Source organism: Temnothorax longispinosus, unplaced genomic scaffold (assembly GCF_030848805.1).
Source record: "Temnothorax longispinosus isolate EJ_2023e unplaced genomic scaffold, Tlon_JGU_v1 HiC_scaffold_15, whole genome shotgun sequence".
NCBI lineage: Eukaryota > Metazoa > Arthropoda > Insecta > Hymenoptera > Formicidae > Temnothorax > Temnothorax longispinosus.
Genome location: NW_027269959.1, coordinates 504,042 through 519,738, shown reverse-complemented (window position 1 = coordinate 519,738; position 15,697 = coordinate 504,042). Strand labels below are relative to the sequence as shown.

Below are 15,697 nucleotides of genomic sequence, written 5' to 3'. Positions count from 1 at the left end.
CATCCAGTTTTTTCGGGATGGTATACAAAGTATCGAGATGAACTCTCTTAAAAATGCGTCGGATATCCTCGCCTAAGCCCTTCACGTATGGTACCGTAATGCATCTTCTGGCATCGAACATGTCCGGTGGCGCGTCAACTCTTTCTACCTTTCTCTCGATCGTCTTAAGTCTAGCCTTAATTCTTTTATCAATTATTTCAGTAGGAAATGAGTTATTTATAAGGATTTCTCTCACTAAACGGATGTTGGTTTCATGGAAACGTCTGTCCGACAGTAAGATCGCTCGGTCTACTAAGCTGGTTATTGTGTTGAATTTATATTGTGCTGGGTGGTTTGAGAAATAATTGATATAACGTTCCGAGAACGTGGGTTTTCTATAATAGTTCGTAAGAAGGTGTCCCCCCTCCCTAATGACGACGGTGTCAAGAAAAGGGAGCGAATTATCTGATTTTGTTTCAAACGTAAATTTAAGGCGCGGATGGTAACTGTTAAACACGTCCAAAACTTCGTTTAGTTTCGATCTGGGAATTATGGCGAGGACATCGTCAACATATCTGCAGAAAAACGGAATGACAAAATTAAGAGAGTCCAGACAGTGAGTCTTGTCACGTCTGACGGTATAATTACCGCTATATTCCAGCCGCATAAATTTTTCGATTTCTATCCTCATTGCCCAGCATCTGAAAACAATATTATAATACAATTATCATTCTTTAAATTAATTGTCACAATAATCATTACTCAGCTCATGCGAACACGCGTTCTTAAAGTAGCTGACACGAGCCTAGAGAACATGGCTGCCTTAAGGCCTCCTTAAGCTTAAGCCCCGTTTATCATGAATCACACTATAAACTTTTGGACAAGCACTTATCAGAATTCCCTAGAATCAATAAAGTTACTTACAAATTGCTATTCAATGCTAATACAGACTTTATGAGACCCTTTATGCAATATAAATTTAGTTTAACACGCGAATCTAACGGAAATAAACGCACGTTCCATAGGAATGAACTAAGAAAACAAGAATAAAATATAAATAAATTAATTAGAAGCAAAGCAATCACAGGAGCATAATCCTTTATGCCTAAAGAACATTATCATACTAAAATAATAATTATCTCATTAGTATTTTTTTCAAACATGATTGTTATAAACAATTAAATTATATTATTAACAGACCTAGCTAATGTGACTACCGGAACTATCACAAAAAGTCAAACAACTTTTGGTTATAAATCATTATTGTATCTCTCAAAATAAACTAATTAACAATAAAATTTATCATAAAATTATTATTAAAGATGATGAATAAAATTACTGCAGACACTCAGTAGAGCATGTCAAGTAATCTCACAAAAAACCCTCACATCATATCTTTTCTTAATTCCGAGATATAATTAAAAATTACGGAAATCCATAAAACACAAAAATTTTAAACAACCTAAAATAAAGCCTTTAATTATCTGAACACAACAAAAGAAACCCCATCTCTTTACCTCTTACCGTTTCTAAGTTACGAATTATTAAAGTTTCGCATCCACGATTTTGAATTTCTTACCTTTTAAACTTACAAAGACCAAATCACTTTTACATTAATATTTTAGTCTTTTATACATTTTAAGATCAATAAATTTCATTTCTGAATGAAAATTTTAACACTTAATTATTATGATAAAAATGGAATCCGTCATGTTTCTAAACATCAGTAGCGTTAACACCGATTTTCTATTTAAATTAATTAAACTAATAAACGAGATTGAAAATTTGACATTCGCTTCATGAAAGACGAGGATAGTTTAATACCAGTTCACAGAGAGTAAAACAAGGATAGCCATATAAACTCTTAATAAATTAAAATAAAAATAGAAAACGAATAGTTTGAGATAAAAACAATATAGACGTGTATAAGGAATAATCATTAGAACCGTTCGATAGAAAAACATTTACTACATAATCGTTTATTTTTGCAACTTACTTTTATAAACAATTATAATCAAATAATTAACCACGTTAATAATAGCCGTTAACATGTTTAACTGTTTGCATAATTATAAAAACCCGTTTCGGTAAATACGAATTTTGACCGCGCACGTAAACTCCACATCGGCACCCCTATAAAAAATAATAATAACTTTTACTTCTACAATTGTTCATTTATAAAATATTTATAACAATAATATGAAGCTCTTTATAAAAAATTTATTTTATTAATCAAAACCGCGCAATCAAAGAAAACCTAACAATATCAATGAATGGATTAAGAGACCCCAAATTGTTTAATGAATAATTTGTTATTAATAAATACATATATTAACAATAAAATTTTTCAATGCTATATTATACTTTAGAGAAAATCCTGCAATAAATTTCCTATACTTTCCTATCAAATTCCCAACCGTTCGCGAGATATAAAAATAATAAAAATCTTATTATACATAAACAATTTAATTTCATTGATTTGCTGTACTAATGAGAATGCTAACCATTTCTACCTGCACGATATATTATTAACATGATATTAGAATCATTATTACCACTGCTAACATCACATTTATCAATATTATTATTAACAAAAAAATATATATATATATACTTACTAAAATTAATATAAATCTCGAGCGTCAAGCGCCGAAGCGTCACTCACGAACCTGAGAAAGATAAAATTGTATTACGCACCGCGTAGAAACGCGAATCCGAGCGAAATGCGAGTATTGTACAATCTGAAGAAGAGAAAGAAAGAGTCTGATATACCGTAGTAACTGTTAGACAAAGAGAGCAATATCTTTCATTCTGTAGACATGCTAATAACGACTTTAATTGTATTATTGAATTATTTTACCATATGTAAAGTATGTCTAAAGGAACTTAAATAATATTCAACATATATTTGCACATTTTAAAATTAAAATATTAAAGATTTCTTATATCTCTTTATGATAAAAGTCATATTAAGATTTTATAAATGAAAGAAGGTATCGCTCTTATTATAAATCGCTGTTAGAATAGAGAATAGAAATAAAATTCAGATGACTCACCTGTATGATTCATTTGAGTGAATCTAGTCCTCGCATAGACCATATATGGACATATCGAAGCAGAGCGCAACGCATGACCATATAAGGTAATGAATTTCAAGACACCACCCTGTGACTCATTGCTGGCAATCGAGCCACACCACTAGAAGTAGACTAATATCCGCTAGACAACGCCCTATGACTCATTGTAACAAGGTGCAGTCACCTCCCACTACCGTTTCCAAAATTGTATAAAAGCGGAATTTTTCACCCTCTCGATGGAGAGTGTGGAACGAGCCAGGAAAAGTCACATATCTTATACTTGTTCCATCCTCCCATATAAGCCACTTGTATCGTAAAAGTTCTACAATAAATATCATACTCTTTTATATCAAAAGAAAGATAAAGATTATTGAATACCTACCTTCGACGGATCCAAGGAGCCATAATTTACATTGCCGACCAACAGCTAATTATCCTGGGGTTTTACCTCCTTAACTGCAAGAAGAAGAACCCATCAACGGAGACGTTCTGCCGGATCAAGCCACCTCGCATCACCCAGGACGTCACAAGTTGAAATTTTTGGTGGCAGCGGTGGGATTGCCAAAAAGGTGATCCCGACAGGAAGGCTGAAAGGATTGGACATCTAGAAAAAGCATCTTTTGGGACAACACTTCAATTCTCTGGAAGCTGAGTGAGCCAGTAGCGGAAGAAGAAGCCGATTGCTGTATTTATTCTACAACATCCTGTCTCTACTTTAACGAGAAAAGGATTTTTTCCGGAGAGCAGCTGCAGGGATAAGGTTGCGAGCGTGTGGACAAAGCTTCATGGAATCACGCATAACTATCATTCTTCTTTTCATTATCATACGATACATGTAAGTGCGAACTTGCCAATATTACGAACTTTTACATTTCCTTTTAACAAATAAGTAATTATAATAAATAAAAATGGCTACAGACGGAATAAATGATTTAACTAGACAGATAGGCGATATGAATATCAACGCAACCGACGCGAATCGTAGAGCTGTAAATGCGCCGTATATAAGTTTGCGAGATGCAGCCGAGACAATTCTCCCGTTTGATGGAAAAAATATGCCCGTCCTACAGTTTGATAATAGTTGCATGCACGCTAGAAATATGATTTCTCCTACCGCGGAATATGGACTTGTTCAAATGATAAAAAATAAATTTGTCGGACCTACATTGAGGGTGGCATTAAGCGGAGAATATAATGATATAGAATCTTTGTTAGCAGTCTTAAGAACTAGATTTGCACCAGTTTATTCTTCGTCACAATTGCACGGGGAACTTGCTAAAGTAGGTAACTCAACATCCCGACGAATCGGTAGTCGATTACGGTAGCCGAGTATCAATGATCCTGCAACAATTAAAATCTTGTTATCAAACCGAAAATCCGAATCAGGCAATACAATTTTAAATTCTGCTGAAAGCAATGCCGTAAGAAATTTCCTAACTGGTTTAAAAACAGACATTTTCACAAGGATGTATCCACGCGACCCGATCACTTTAAATACCGCGATAGAATCCGCAATAAAAGCTGAAACGGAGTATCAGGAACACGCGCAACGTATGAGAATAACGGAAGGACTCATACAATCAATTCGATGCAATAATTGTCTTGGATATGGTCATGATACTTATTCATGCAGCACTATTAATCCTCTTGCACAAATATCTCACGTACAATGGCAACCCAAAGTATGTTCGTATTGTAAAAATTCTGGACATGTACGAGCGGAATGTAAAGCCTTATAACCGCGAATTTTGAACCGAAATCCCTTATTAAATAATGTTCGAAATCCTTTGATAAATAATGCCGCGCGAAATATGAATTTTAATAATAATAACCGTTTTAATCGCCCAAATTTAGCTAATCCGCGAAATGCTGGTATAATTTGCCGATACTGCAAGATTCCTGGCCACAGTCTCGAACAATGTCGAAAGAGACAATATAATAATAATCTGCGGAATCAAGGAAATCAATATTTCAATAAAGAAAATAGAGCTTCTGAAAACGTACGACGCGACAGAGCCCAAGAGAATTCGGGAAACCGAGATCGGGCTCAGCGAGTAGGCGCAGCGCTGAACGAACGCCCGCGAGTGCGCCTGGTCAACCCGGAGGAACCTCAAGAGGAAACGCAAGTGTAAAAATCTGTAATAAAATCGGGAAGCCACCTTCTGTCGTTCTGCCAAGTAAAAATTTTCTCGACGAACGCGCTAGCTTTATGATAGATACGGGATCCGATATAAATTTGATAAAGGAGAATTCGCTCCATGAGAATGTGCCCATTGATAAGAAAATAGTATTCGAGCTTAGTGGAATAACTAAAGGACGAACACGCACGATAGGCGTAGCTAAATTACGCATTCTCGATGCTGATGCATGGTTTCATGTAGTTCCTAATAATTTTCCAATTAAGTCAGACGGAAAACTAGGCACGGAATTCTTCAAAAATCAAAAGGCAACTATAGACTACCCGAGGGCTTGTCTGGTTGTGAACGGAGTATCGTACTATTTCCATAACGACGAAATTGTTACTATTCCCGCTAAAACGCGAAAACAAATATTTGTTCGTATAGCAAATCCTGAAATAAAATACGGATATATATTACAAAATTACCCTGGTAACCATTCCTTTGCAATTCTGCTGTAAAACTGCACGAAAAGTCGTGCACTAACCTTCGGGCAGATCATGCGTTTTCTATTTCCAACTTTGACTTTTTTTCTGTTGGCAGAAACTTGCTCTCGTCGTAGTGCAACAGAATTGTGGAAGATATGTGTATCCATTTACATATAGCAGAATAGTGCAAGAAATGCGGCAGATGCTTGCGCAAATTGCAGTGCAACATAATCGCGCCAGATTTGTAGCAGCGCCTACTGCTAATAATTATTTGCAGAAATACGCATTTATATACAGCAGAATTCAACAAAAATTACGGCAGATGCTTGCGTAAGAAGTAGTGCAGCAGAAATACAAATGATTTTGGCAGAATATACCGTGTAGCAAAATTGCACAAATAAAGTGCATGAAGGCTTCTGGCCCCCAGCTGATTCCTCGCTACACCCATATTGAATCGCGACGTCAGAGGCGATAAATAACACGTTGAGAATTCTTGCGGATCATTTTTAAATAAAAAGATATTTAGATAAAGAAACATTTTCGGAATATTTTACAAGTATGCTAAAGCGATCTTAAGTGTCTTTTTATTTAAATATCTTTTTATTTAAAAATGGCCCACAAGAATTCTCAGCGTGTCATATTTCGCTTCTGACGTCGCGATTCAATCTGGGTGCAGCGAGGGATCAGCTGGGGGCCAGGAGCCTTCATGCAGTTTATTTGTGCAATTTTGCTACACGTACGAGGGTTAATGTATCATTTTGAAAGGGTCTTTTTCAAAACTCAAAATTATATGAGATGAATACAGTATAAATATTTATTAAGTATGATCACTTTTATTAATTTTTATAAATATTTAAGTTTTTAGGAACATATCATTACAAACATTGCAGTTTATATAGCAGTTCATATAGTACTTTATAATATATAATGAATATTTCCTTACATATATAAACTATTAAGAACAAAATAGGAACAAAAAATATTTGTCTAACTGTGGACTAGACAATTCGATAAATACTTCTAAATCAAGAACTGTTGTTGAGAACAAAATATTTTAAACAAAACTAGAACTTATATAATATGCATGTATTAATTTAGAATTGCTAAACGTAACTTTTGCACAACTAATTCAAAGGCGTTTAGAGAATATTGGGAAAAAAAAATTTCTAACTCTGAACCAGACGATTTAATCCATACATTCTATCCGAGCCCTAAAAAAGAAATCGGCTTATTGGACTGAGAAAGCGCCTTCTATTGAAAAACAAAATATTTTAAACAAAGTAAAACATAGTAAAGTAAAAAATATAATATGTATTATAAGATCTTGAAATCTTTATCTTTCATAAATAATATTATGTAGAACTAATTAATTGATCAATTAAAATATGTTTACACATAAATAATATCAAATTTTGCTTGTATTCCAGGGAATCGATTGTGTATTTCAAAACTTAATGATAATTACAAAAGTGAGCGAATTTACCAGGTATTAACCAATGAAATTATAAATATTGTAGTAAATTCCGACATAAACGACGGTTTTGACGTCATACTGACATCATTTTTACTATAATTTTCACTGAGTATTTTATCAAAACTCAACATTGTTGAATTTAAAATATTGAAAAAAATAGTTTAAAAAAAAGTTTAAAACCAATCAATATAATAAAAAGCTCGGAAATTCAAAAAATCACAAACATCTCTTCGCTACGAGGGTTATGTATCATCTTGAAAGGGTCTTTTCAAAACTCAAAATTTTATGATTGTATATAAAGTGAAAACATATCGCGAAGGAATGCTGATGCTAATGTTTGCAAAATTTTAAGATAGGTCATTGATCGAATACACAGGAATTGTTGAGGAGAAATGATCAAAAGGGTTTTTCGCTGTACTCCACAACAACCCAACAATTGTAAACAAATTATCAATATCAATTTAGGTATAACATATGCTAGAAGGTAACAAAACATTTTTCCGAGACATGATAGATTGATTTAATGGAATTACAATAATACTTCAGACTCGTAAAACTTCCTAAAATTTTGAAAAATATTTGTAGCTTTTCGAGACATATACATAAAATACATTTCTTTGTGAAACGCTCCATAAACAATAAAGTTTTTTCGATTTTTCTGAACAATGTTGAGTTTTACAAATTATAATTTAAGGATATTAAAAATTAAGGATATGATATGCAAATAAAAATACTTACGGAACATCATTTTGCTCAGCTGTGTATTATATAATGTCTTGTGAGATGCAGGTTCATTTTCCTCGTTTTCCGATTCTTCATTGCTTTCCTTATTACTTTTCTGAGCCCACTTAAAATGGCTTGCAAGTTCATCTGAGATAGAATTTCTAATGTACTGTCTCAAAGCAATTTTCGTGTTAGGATTTTTCCACCAAATAAAATAATTTTTCTGTAAAATATTTTAAAGAATCTGTATATAGTAATATATTATGCAAATTATTATCGATACAGCAATTCATTAATTACCGATAAGGGATATAAAATATTGCTAAATAAATTTAACTGAAAAATTTTAATTTTGTGATAAATAATTATATAATAGTTAAGAAATTTGTTTCGCGTGGAAAATGTATGCGCGGAGGCAGCAAGTTAAAAATGTTTAAAAAGTTGCTAATCTTTGGAGTCGCAAAAAATCCTTTTAGTATGTCTTTTTTATTTAAAAAGAACCTATTCACAAAGTTTCACCTAAATCAAAGCACGGACGTTTTCGGAAGAACAGCCAGGAATTTTAAGAATATTGTATTTTGTATTACCAAAAATAGCAAAACCATTTAAATATTCCGAAAAGTAAAATGCAAAATTAAAAGTATGATAATATTTTTATATAATCAAAATAGCTCTTTCTGCTTTTGTTTATCTTTCTCGAAATTTTCAAACTGTTGCATATTTTGTAATGGAAAACCTTCCGGAAGTGAATATACCGGGCGAGCCTCATCGTTATTTGCGTTTCTAAAAATAATTTGGCTCGGTATTATATTCAGAAAATTAATATTTAAGGGGATGTAAAAAGATCTTGATAGGCTCCATTTTATATAAACCCAAAAACAAAATCTAAATTATCTTTTTTTTATCGTACAACTTCTTTTAAGATATTTTGATAAAATTTATACATTTTAGAATTGAAAATCACGTTAACGCATACTTACGCTTGCACATTATCCAATTTTGTATTAAAGTAGGTTTTCAGTTCATCCATTTTTTTCTCATAATAGTTTTGCATATCGTCCATTTTTTTCGAAACATATTGTTCCTGAGTCTCGCGAAACAATTGCATTTCTTCCTCAAATATTTGGAAGAAACTTTCTTGCGATGCCTTCAAGTTATTTAAGATGGCATTTTCAGAATCGTTGTAATTTATATGGCCATCATTGTTATTACGATAGTTGTACAACTGCGGGTGTATGTGTGTATTAACCAGTGCAGTTCCTGTAAAAATTCGGTTGCTATTATATTTTATTTTATTTTACTAATTTTATTAATTTTAATCCATTGTATGTAAAAATATTTTACCTGAGCCATATAATTCTTTTGTATATGTGGGTGGGACACTGGTTGCATTTGCGTATATGCCACTAGTACTTGAACTGTCATAAAATCTATTATTTGAAGTAACAGCCGGAGAAATATATTTGTTACAAGTTGGAGTTCTTGACGAATTGTTTTGAACAGTACCTGGGTAAACAAACGTACAACGTAATACATTTATTTTAAATTAAAAAAATTAAAATAGTAAGTAATAGTAATAGTAATAGTAAGTAATAGTATTTTTCTATTTGTTTTTTCCCTTTTTTATTGCGTATGTACAAGGACTACCTTAAAATAAAATATTTGTTTTGGATTGTTAGTTACTTGTGTCAACAACTGATCCTGAGTTGAAATCGTATACAGAATAATTATTTGATGTACGCATCACATCATCTCCTTGATCATAATTTTGTAATGTTTGTGCTGGACAACCGGGTAAGTTCAAATTATTGTTTCCATGGCGTCTAAGTTGCTGTTCCGATATTGGTTGTAGTGTTCCTTGATCATAATTATTTTGTAATGTTTGTGCTGAACCGGGTAAGTTTAAATTATTGTTTCCATGGCGTCTAAGTTGGTGTTCCGATGTTAGTTGTAGTGTTCCTTGATCATAATTATTTTGTAATGTTTGTGCTGAACCGGGTAAATTCAAATTATTGTTTCCAAAGCGTCTAAGTTGCTGTTCCGTTGTTGGTTGTAGTGTTCCTTGATTATAATTATTTTGTAATATTTGTTCTGAACAACCGGGTAAGTTCAAATTAGGATGCAGTCCCATGCACAGCGAAAAATCGGAAACGACAAAAGGGGAATGGACGCGCGTGCATACTGTGCAGAATTACAATCTTGTATCTACGTGATCTACGTCAGATTGTAAACATAACCTTAGACACTGCGCACAAGCTAAAAGATTCACATCGTTTTGAAAAGAATAAAGAACAAGAGTGCAATATACCTAAATGCAGGTCCATGCACGTTAAACCTAAAAAAAGAAGGCATAAGCTAAAAGTACGAGCGAGCAAATTGATAGCGATTAAAAATGTCAGAAGTAAATAATTTTAAGAATATTTGTCTGTATTAATGAAAAATTGTATAATATAGATAATTTTAATACGAACGTGTTTATTTAATAAGAAAGTAATATTTAAATTTTTCTTTTAGCAAATAGTGAATAATCCGATAAAATGTGGCTATTGTGGATATATTATGAATGGTTTTTTGAACAATTTATTAAAACACAGTTGTTACCAAGCAATATATGACAGTGAATTGCATGAATTTTGTATGGATAAGACTGGAATGTTAGTAATAGGTAAATATTGTTTGTTGTAAATAGTGTAACGCTGTATTTGTACCCCAAACATTTTATAATAATTATCACATTGTTTGCAGTTAATAAACAAGAAATATCAGTAGGAAATGACAGTTCCAGTAAATGCATAAATAAAGAACTTGATGGAAATGAATTAAATGAAGCAGATGATGTGGAAAATGGTGAATTTTCTGATAATGAATATGATGATTATGATGATATAATGAAAAATGATCCATCAGGAAAAAAGCTTGGTAAAGCTGTGGAAGTATACGGTCCTTTTGCTTCTGGCAAGTACGATGAAAGTCTGATTGGCCTGGTGCAACTTAAGCCTGCGCTTTATGACTCAAGACTTCCTGCCAAGCAGAGAGCAAAGAAAGTAAAAGCTGATTTATGGAAATTAATAAGTAATAGTTTTGGAGGTAGTGTATTTTAAAATATATGTATTATTTTATGTATTAAGATGTATTATATTAAAACATAAAATACAGATATTTTAAAATATATTTTCTTATTTTCCAGGAGGTGATTTTACACCTGTAAATGCTTCTAGGCGCTGGGCATATCTAAGAGGATGTTATTGTAAAGCTCGAAATAAACTAATGAAAGAGAAGGCAGCTTTTAAAAGAAGTGGAGCTGCAGCTAATGATGATTTAAAGTCATCTTTTAGATACTATGAGACAATGAGTTTTTTGAATGAACCTTTAACATACAAGTCGTACGTATATGTATATATCTACACACGCACGCGTACATGTAACATTTATTCCAAAACATTTTATTTTAAATATGAGTTTAAACAATATCTTTTTAAACTTTTTGTTTTTTAGAACAATATCATCATTGAAGTTAAAGAGAAAGAATGCAAACAGTACATCAAATAAAGAAAATATGGAATTCAATTCACAACAGACACTTGTTCACGACAGTATTTCTAAAGAGAGATTTGTTCGACCAATTTCAGCATTAAGTAATATCTCAGATACAATAAATACTGTTGCTTCAGGATCTTCCAGTAACGATAGCAGGCGGTCGTGTGTTTCTCCAATATCACAGTCTGCAATCATGCCAGAAGTTTCTCCATCTCCATCTCGATCTATAATCTCCACTGTTTCATCACAAGCACGATCGAATACGTCAACACCACATAGTATTACTCAAATGCAATTCTCTCTGAGTGAAAAATCTTGTACAGGAGCACAATCCCAATTACAACGTGTGTTTCAACAAAGGCCTGCAGACAATGTATTAATACAACGAGAGGTACAAAGTGCTTGTAGAACATTATTTCCATCATCTTCAAATAATCGTACTCAAAATCTACCTTCACAAGGGCAATCAAGTAGTTCCAATAGTAAGTACCTTTATTTTGTAACATACTCTAAACTTGTATTGTTTGTAATAAAACATTGTTTATTAACAGAGAAAAGAACTGCCGATGTAGAAAAGGAAATAATGAAACATATAAAAACAGAGCCCAAAAAGATGGATGAAATAGATAGTTTTGCAATGAGGTTAGCTGCTGGACTTTCTTATAAAGCTAGAGCAAAAGTAGAAATAGATTTTTTGACTCGCTTACAACAAGAAAAAGATTTACAAGATATTGATGCCTAATTCCTTTATTTTAAACCATCAGCAATATTATTAATAAATAATTTAATGCCAAAATTAAATGCCAAACTAAGTGGAGATAGGCTAAATAAATAGAAAGCTATAACTATAAGATTTTTCGTTGTATTACAAACTAATTTAAGTTTAATGTTACAAATACATATATGGTTATTGAATATTATATTAAAATGCACTTTATTATGTAATAAGCACATATTTAAACTTAAGTATGACAAACATGTATTTGTTATAATGTACAATTTATTCATGTTACAATTATTAAAAAATTTAAATAAACTGTTCTTTGTATAAATTAAGCTTAAAAATTATTTTGCAATGCTCTCTCCCATTGTTGTGCAATAACACCAGTTGTATTAAAATATTGCTTAAATGCATCTCTTATCCCAGTAGCATTATTTATATTTACATATTGAACATGCAGATCATGAAGTGCATGTGCAGGTGCATCTCTTTCTGCTGGAAGAAGTTGCGAATATTGCCTCTCTTGAAGTGATCGAGTTATATCTTTAGCCATTAGAAAATTATGCAAGCATACTGTTGCTTGAACAACTTTAACAGAAGTAGTAACTGAGGTTTCCATGGGTTTACGATAAACTCTCCACCGTGCTGCTAACACTCCAAAAGAACATTCAACACTTCTTCTGGCTCTACAATGTCTGTAGTTGTACACTTTTTCAGAAAGATCTAAATCATTTCTTCTAGAATATGGTCTCATCATGTAGTTAGTAAGAGCGAATGCTTCATCTCCAACTAGCACATAAGGTAAATTTGGACCATTTTCTTCTAATTATCTTGATGGAGGCAAACTGACTTCATTATTGTTTAGACTGATACCAAGATCGCTGTGCATAAAAATTCCTCCATCACTACGTCTTCCTTCTGCTCCTATGTCTACTACAGTAAATAATCCATTTGCATCTGTTATGGCAAGCAATACAATACTGTGTTGACCTTTATAATTATAATAGGTAGAACCACTCTTATATGGTGCCTGTAAATAAAATTTTTGTTTATTTTTTTCATAATAATTTGTTATACAGTATATGTATAGTTGGTCATTTTTAAATTCATAAATACCTGTAAGACAACGTGTTTACCGTCTATAGACCCAATGCAATTAGGAAAGTCCCACAAATCTTCATAATCACATGCTTTCTGATACCACAACTGTTCTGTTGGTTCTGGAAAAACTATTTCAGCCAGAACATCCGAAATAACTTGACAAGTTTCTGATATAATTTTAGATATTGTATTTGGTGCTACTCGAAAAGCATAACTAAGAGACTGAAAGCTATCACCTGTAGCTAAATAGCGAATGCAGATTTCAAAACGAGTTCTAGATGGTATGGGAGTCCTCACCACAGTCTGTTTTGTAATGTGTGGTTCAATAAGAGTAAATAATTCATTTAAACTTTGCAAATGCATACGGAAAAAATCAAAATATTTTTCTTCATCACGATGCATCATTTCAATAATTAAGTTATCGCTAAACTCTTGTAATAATCTCATTTCTTCTGTAAATATGGGTCTTACCCAGAATCTTCGTTTAACAAGTTCTTTTCTTTTTAGTAAAATATAAAGGCAGTACATCTTGTTAATTTGTTCATAATTTATTTCAGATTGCCAAGGTGTTTGTGGCATTTGTTGCAACTGTCTGCATTTTTGCAGTATTAGCATCAAATAAACTTTTGATCTCATTATTCACGTACCTAAACAATGGTAATTGACACTATTATTACAGAATATTTATAGAATAAATAAAAATTTTTTTTAACTTAAATTTTCAATTAATATCATTTTGCGTACCTTTCCGTTTCTATTTTTCGATTTCTAGCGTCCCATGGAGCAGCTTTTTCAACAAGAAATGGTACTCTAACCTCTTTCTTTAACCAATTTTTCTTCATAGAACCGAAAAATTAGTAATTTCGAGTGTAGTTGTTATACAAATGTTTAATAATAATTATTTTCTTTATATAAATAATACATTTTATTACTTTTTACCTTTAAATAGCATTTCCGATTTTAACAAGTTCTGATTTTTCTTTAATTTTTCTATTTTTTAGCGTGCATGGGACGCTTGAAGTTGAAAAAAAGTAACGGAATAAGCAGACGATGCGCTGTGCAGCTGCGCATGCTCTATTTCCATTTTGCGGTTCCCTTTTTGTCGTTTCCGATTTTTCGCTGTGCATGGGACTGCACCTTTATTGTTTTCATGGTGTCTAAGTTGCTGTTCCGATGTTGATTGTAGTGTTTTTTCTTGGTTTCCTTCTTTTTTCCGGTCAGATTTTGCGATTGGTTTATCCTGATTTGTTTCTTTTTTTCCGGGCTGATTGTGCATTTTTTTTGGATCCTTTTTTCATTTCAACATTGTCCTCACTGTCAGTCGAATAATTATATTCATTATTGGATGATTGACTTGGCGCATCAGTTGATTCTTCAAAATTAGAATTGCTGAACATTGCTGTCATTTCTTGTAATACATTACTGTTAGCCTTTTTCTTATTCTTCGTTGGCTTATCAGAATCTGTAGTACAATACTTTGGAGGCTTTTTTATTGTACGTCCTCGTCGATTACATTTTGAACCTTTATTGTCCGACATTTTTTATAACACTGTGGATCAGTACATATATGTATATATTTATAGTTCTTTTTTTATCTTGTAGTGGAAAAACATTAAATAGTTATGAGGTACAAAAAATAAATTATATTGGAGGATTTATACATTGACAGATTATAAATTTAAAATTTGTTATGCGAATATGGTCAAACATTTACGTTATATATAAATTGGCTTTACAATATGAAACTAATTAATATAATGTAAGAGAGTAGAAACAATATATTCATCATTATTTTTTTCTGATTTTTTTGTTGAAGAGAATGATCCTGACCAACTTGGCATACTATAGCACTTCGCAGTTACATAATTTGTGCTGATTAATTGTAAGTCTTTTGATAACTATTTGCATTTATAAACTCCGACAGTTGAAGACTGAATTGGTAATTCATAAAAATTTGTAACATTTTGAAAAGTTTGTACTACAAAGAAAACATTTTTATTTTGAGTCAAAATATTTCTAATTCTGCAAATAGAGTTATCCCGAATCTTGCAAAAGCTATTGCAATCATCTAATGCAAAATTAAATTCATTTGACTGATAATTTTTGTATTGTATGACATTTGTATTTTCCATACATTCAGGAATGGGACCATTTGAGTGTTTTGCTGAAAGGCGATGATTCTCAAGATTACGTTCAGGTACATGTTGTATATAATTTTTTTTTCGTAATCGATTTGCGAATTGCTCAAGTGAACGTGGATGATTTCTTATTTAAAAAAAAAACGGCATATTATTTTCATAAACGAATGCTGAACAATTTTCTAGATGTCCTAATTCCTTTACGTCATCAACTAAATGTTGTAATCCATGAACATTGTAACTTACAAAGGTCGCTGTATAAAGATGTTCCGCATATTTAACAAATCTTTGTAGGCATTTTTCAGCCGTTTTTAATTGCCTTTTCGATTTCGAACATTTAAT

General features: G+C 32.1%; 2 protein-coding genes and 1 long non-coding RNA gene across 8 annotated transcripts in view; 2 read left to right on the top strand and 1 right to left on the bottom strand.

Annotated features, from left to right (window-relative positions):
- The window catches only part of LOC139823628 (uncharacterized), a 310,568-nt gene that overhangs the window by 5,166 nt on the left and 289,705 nt on the right, over positions 1-15,697 (top strand). The window lies entirely within an intron of this gene.
- LOC139823646 (uncharacterized) lies at positions 6,839-12,921 on the top strand. Of its 6 annotated transcripts, none has more exons than XM_071796170.1 (6): positions 6,839-7,147; positions 10,373-10,523; positions 10,604-10,945; positions 11,046-11,241; positions 11,354-11,877; positions 11,947-12,921. In XM_071796170.1, the coding sequence occupies exons 2-6, from the start codon at positions 10,418-10,420 to the stop codon at positions 12,135-12,137; spliced, it is 1,359 nt and encodes a 452-aa protein (XP_071652271.1). In that variant the 5' UTR covers positions 6,839-7,147; positions 10,373-10,417; the 3' UTR covers positions 12,138-12,921. The 6 variants fall into 6 exon arrangements, with proteins under 6 accessions (XP_071652271.1, XP_071652273.1, XP_071652272.1 ...); XM_071796168.1 differs by lacking the exon at positions 6,839-7,147 and adding an exon at positions 9,966-10,219; XM_071796167.1 differs by lacking the exon at positions 6,839-7,147 and adding an exon at positions 9,966-10,252.
- On the bottom strand, positions 12,943-14,759 carry LOC139823647 (uncharacterized). The gene is made up of 2 exons (XM_071796173.1): positions 13,233-14,759; positions 12,943-13,146 (listed from the first exon to the last, which is right to left on the bottom strand). Exons 1-2 carry the CDS (start codon positions 13,851-13,853, stop codon positions 12,943-12,945), a joined length of 825 nt encoding a protein of 274 aa, XP_071652274.1. The 5' UTR covers positions 13,854-14,759.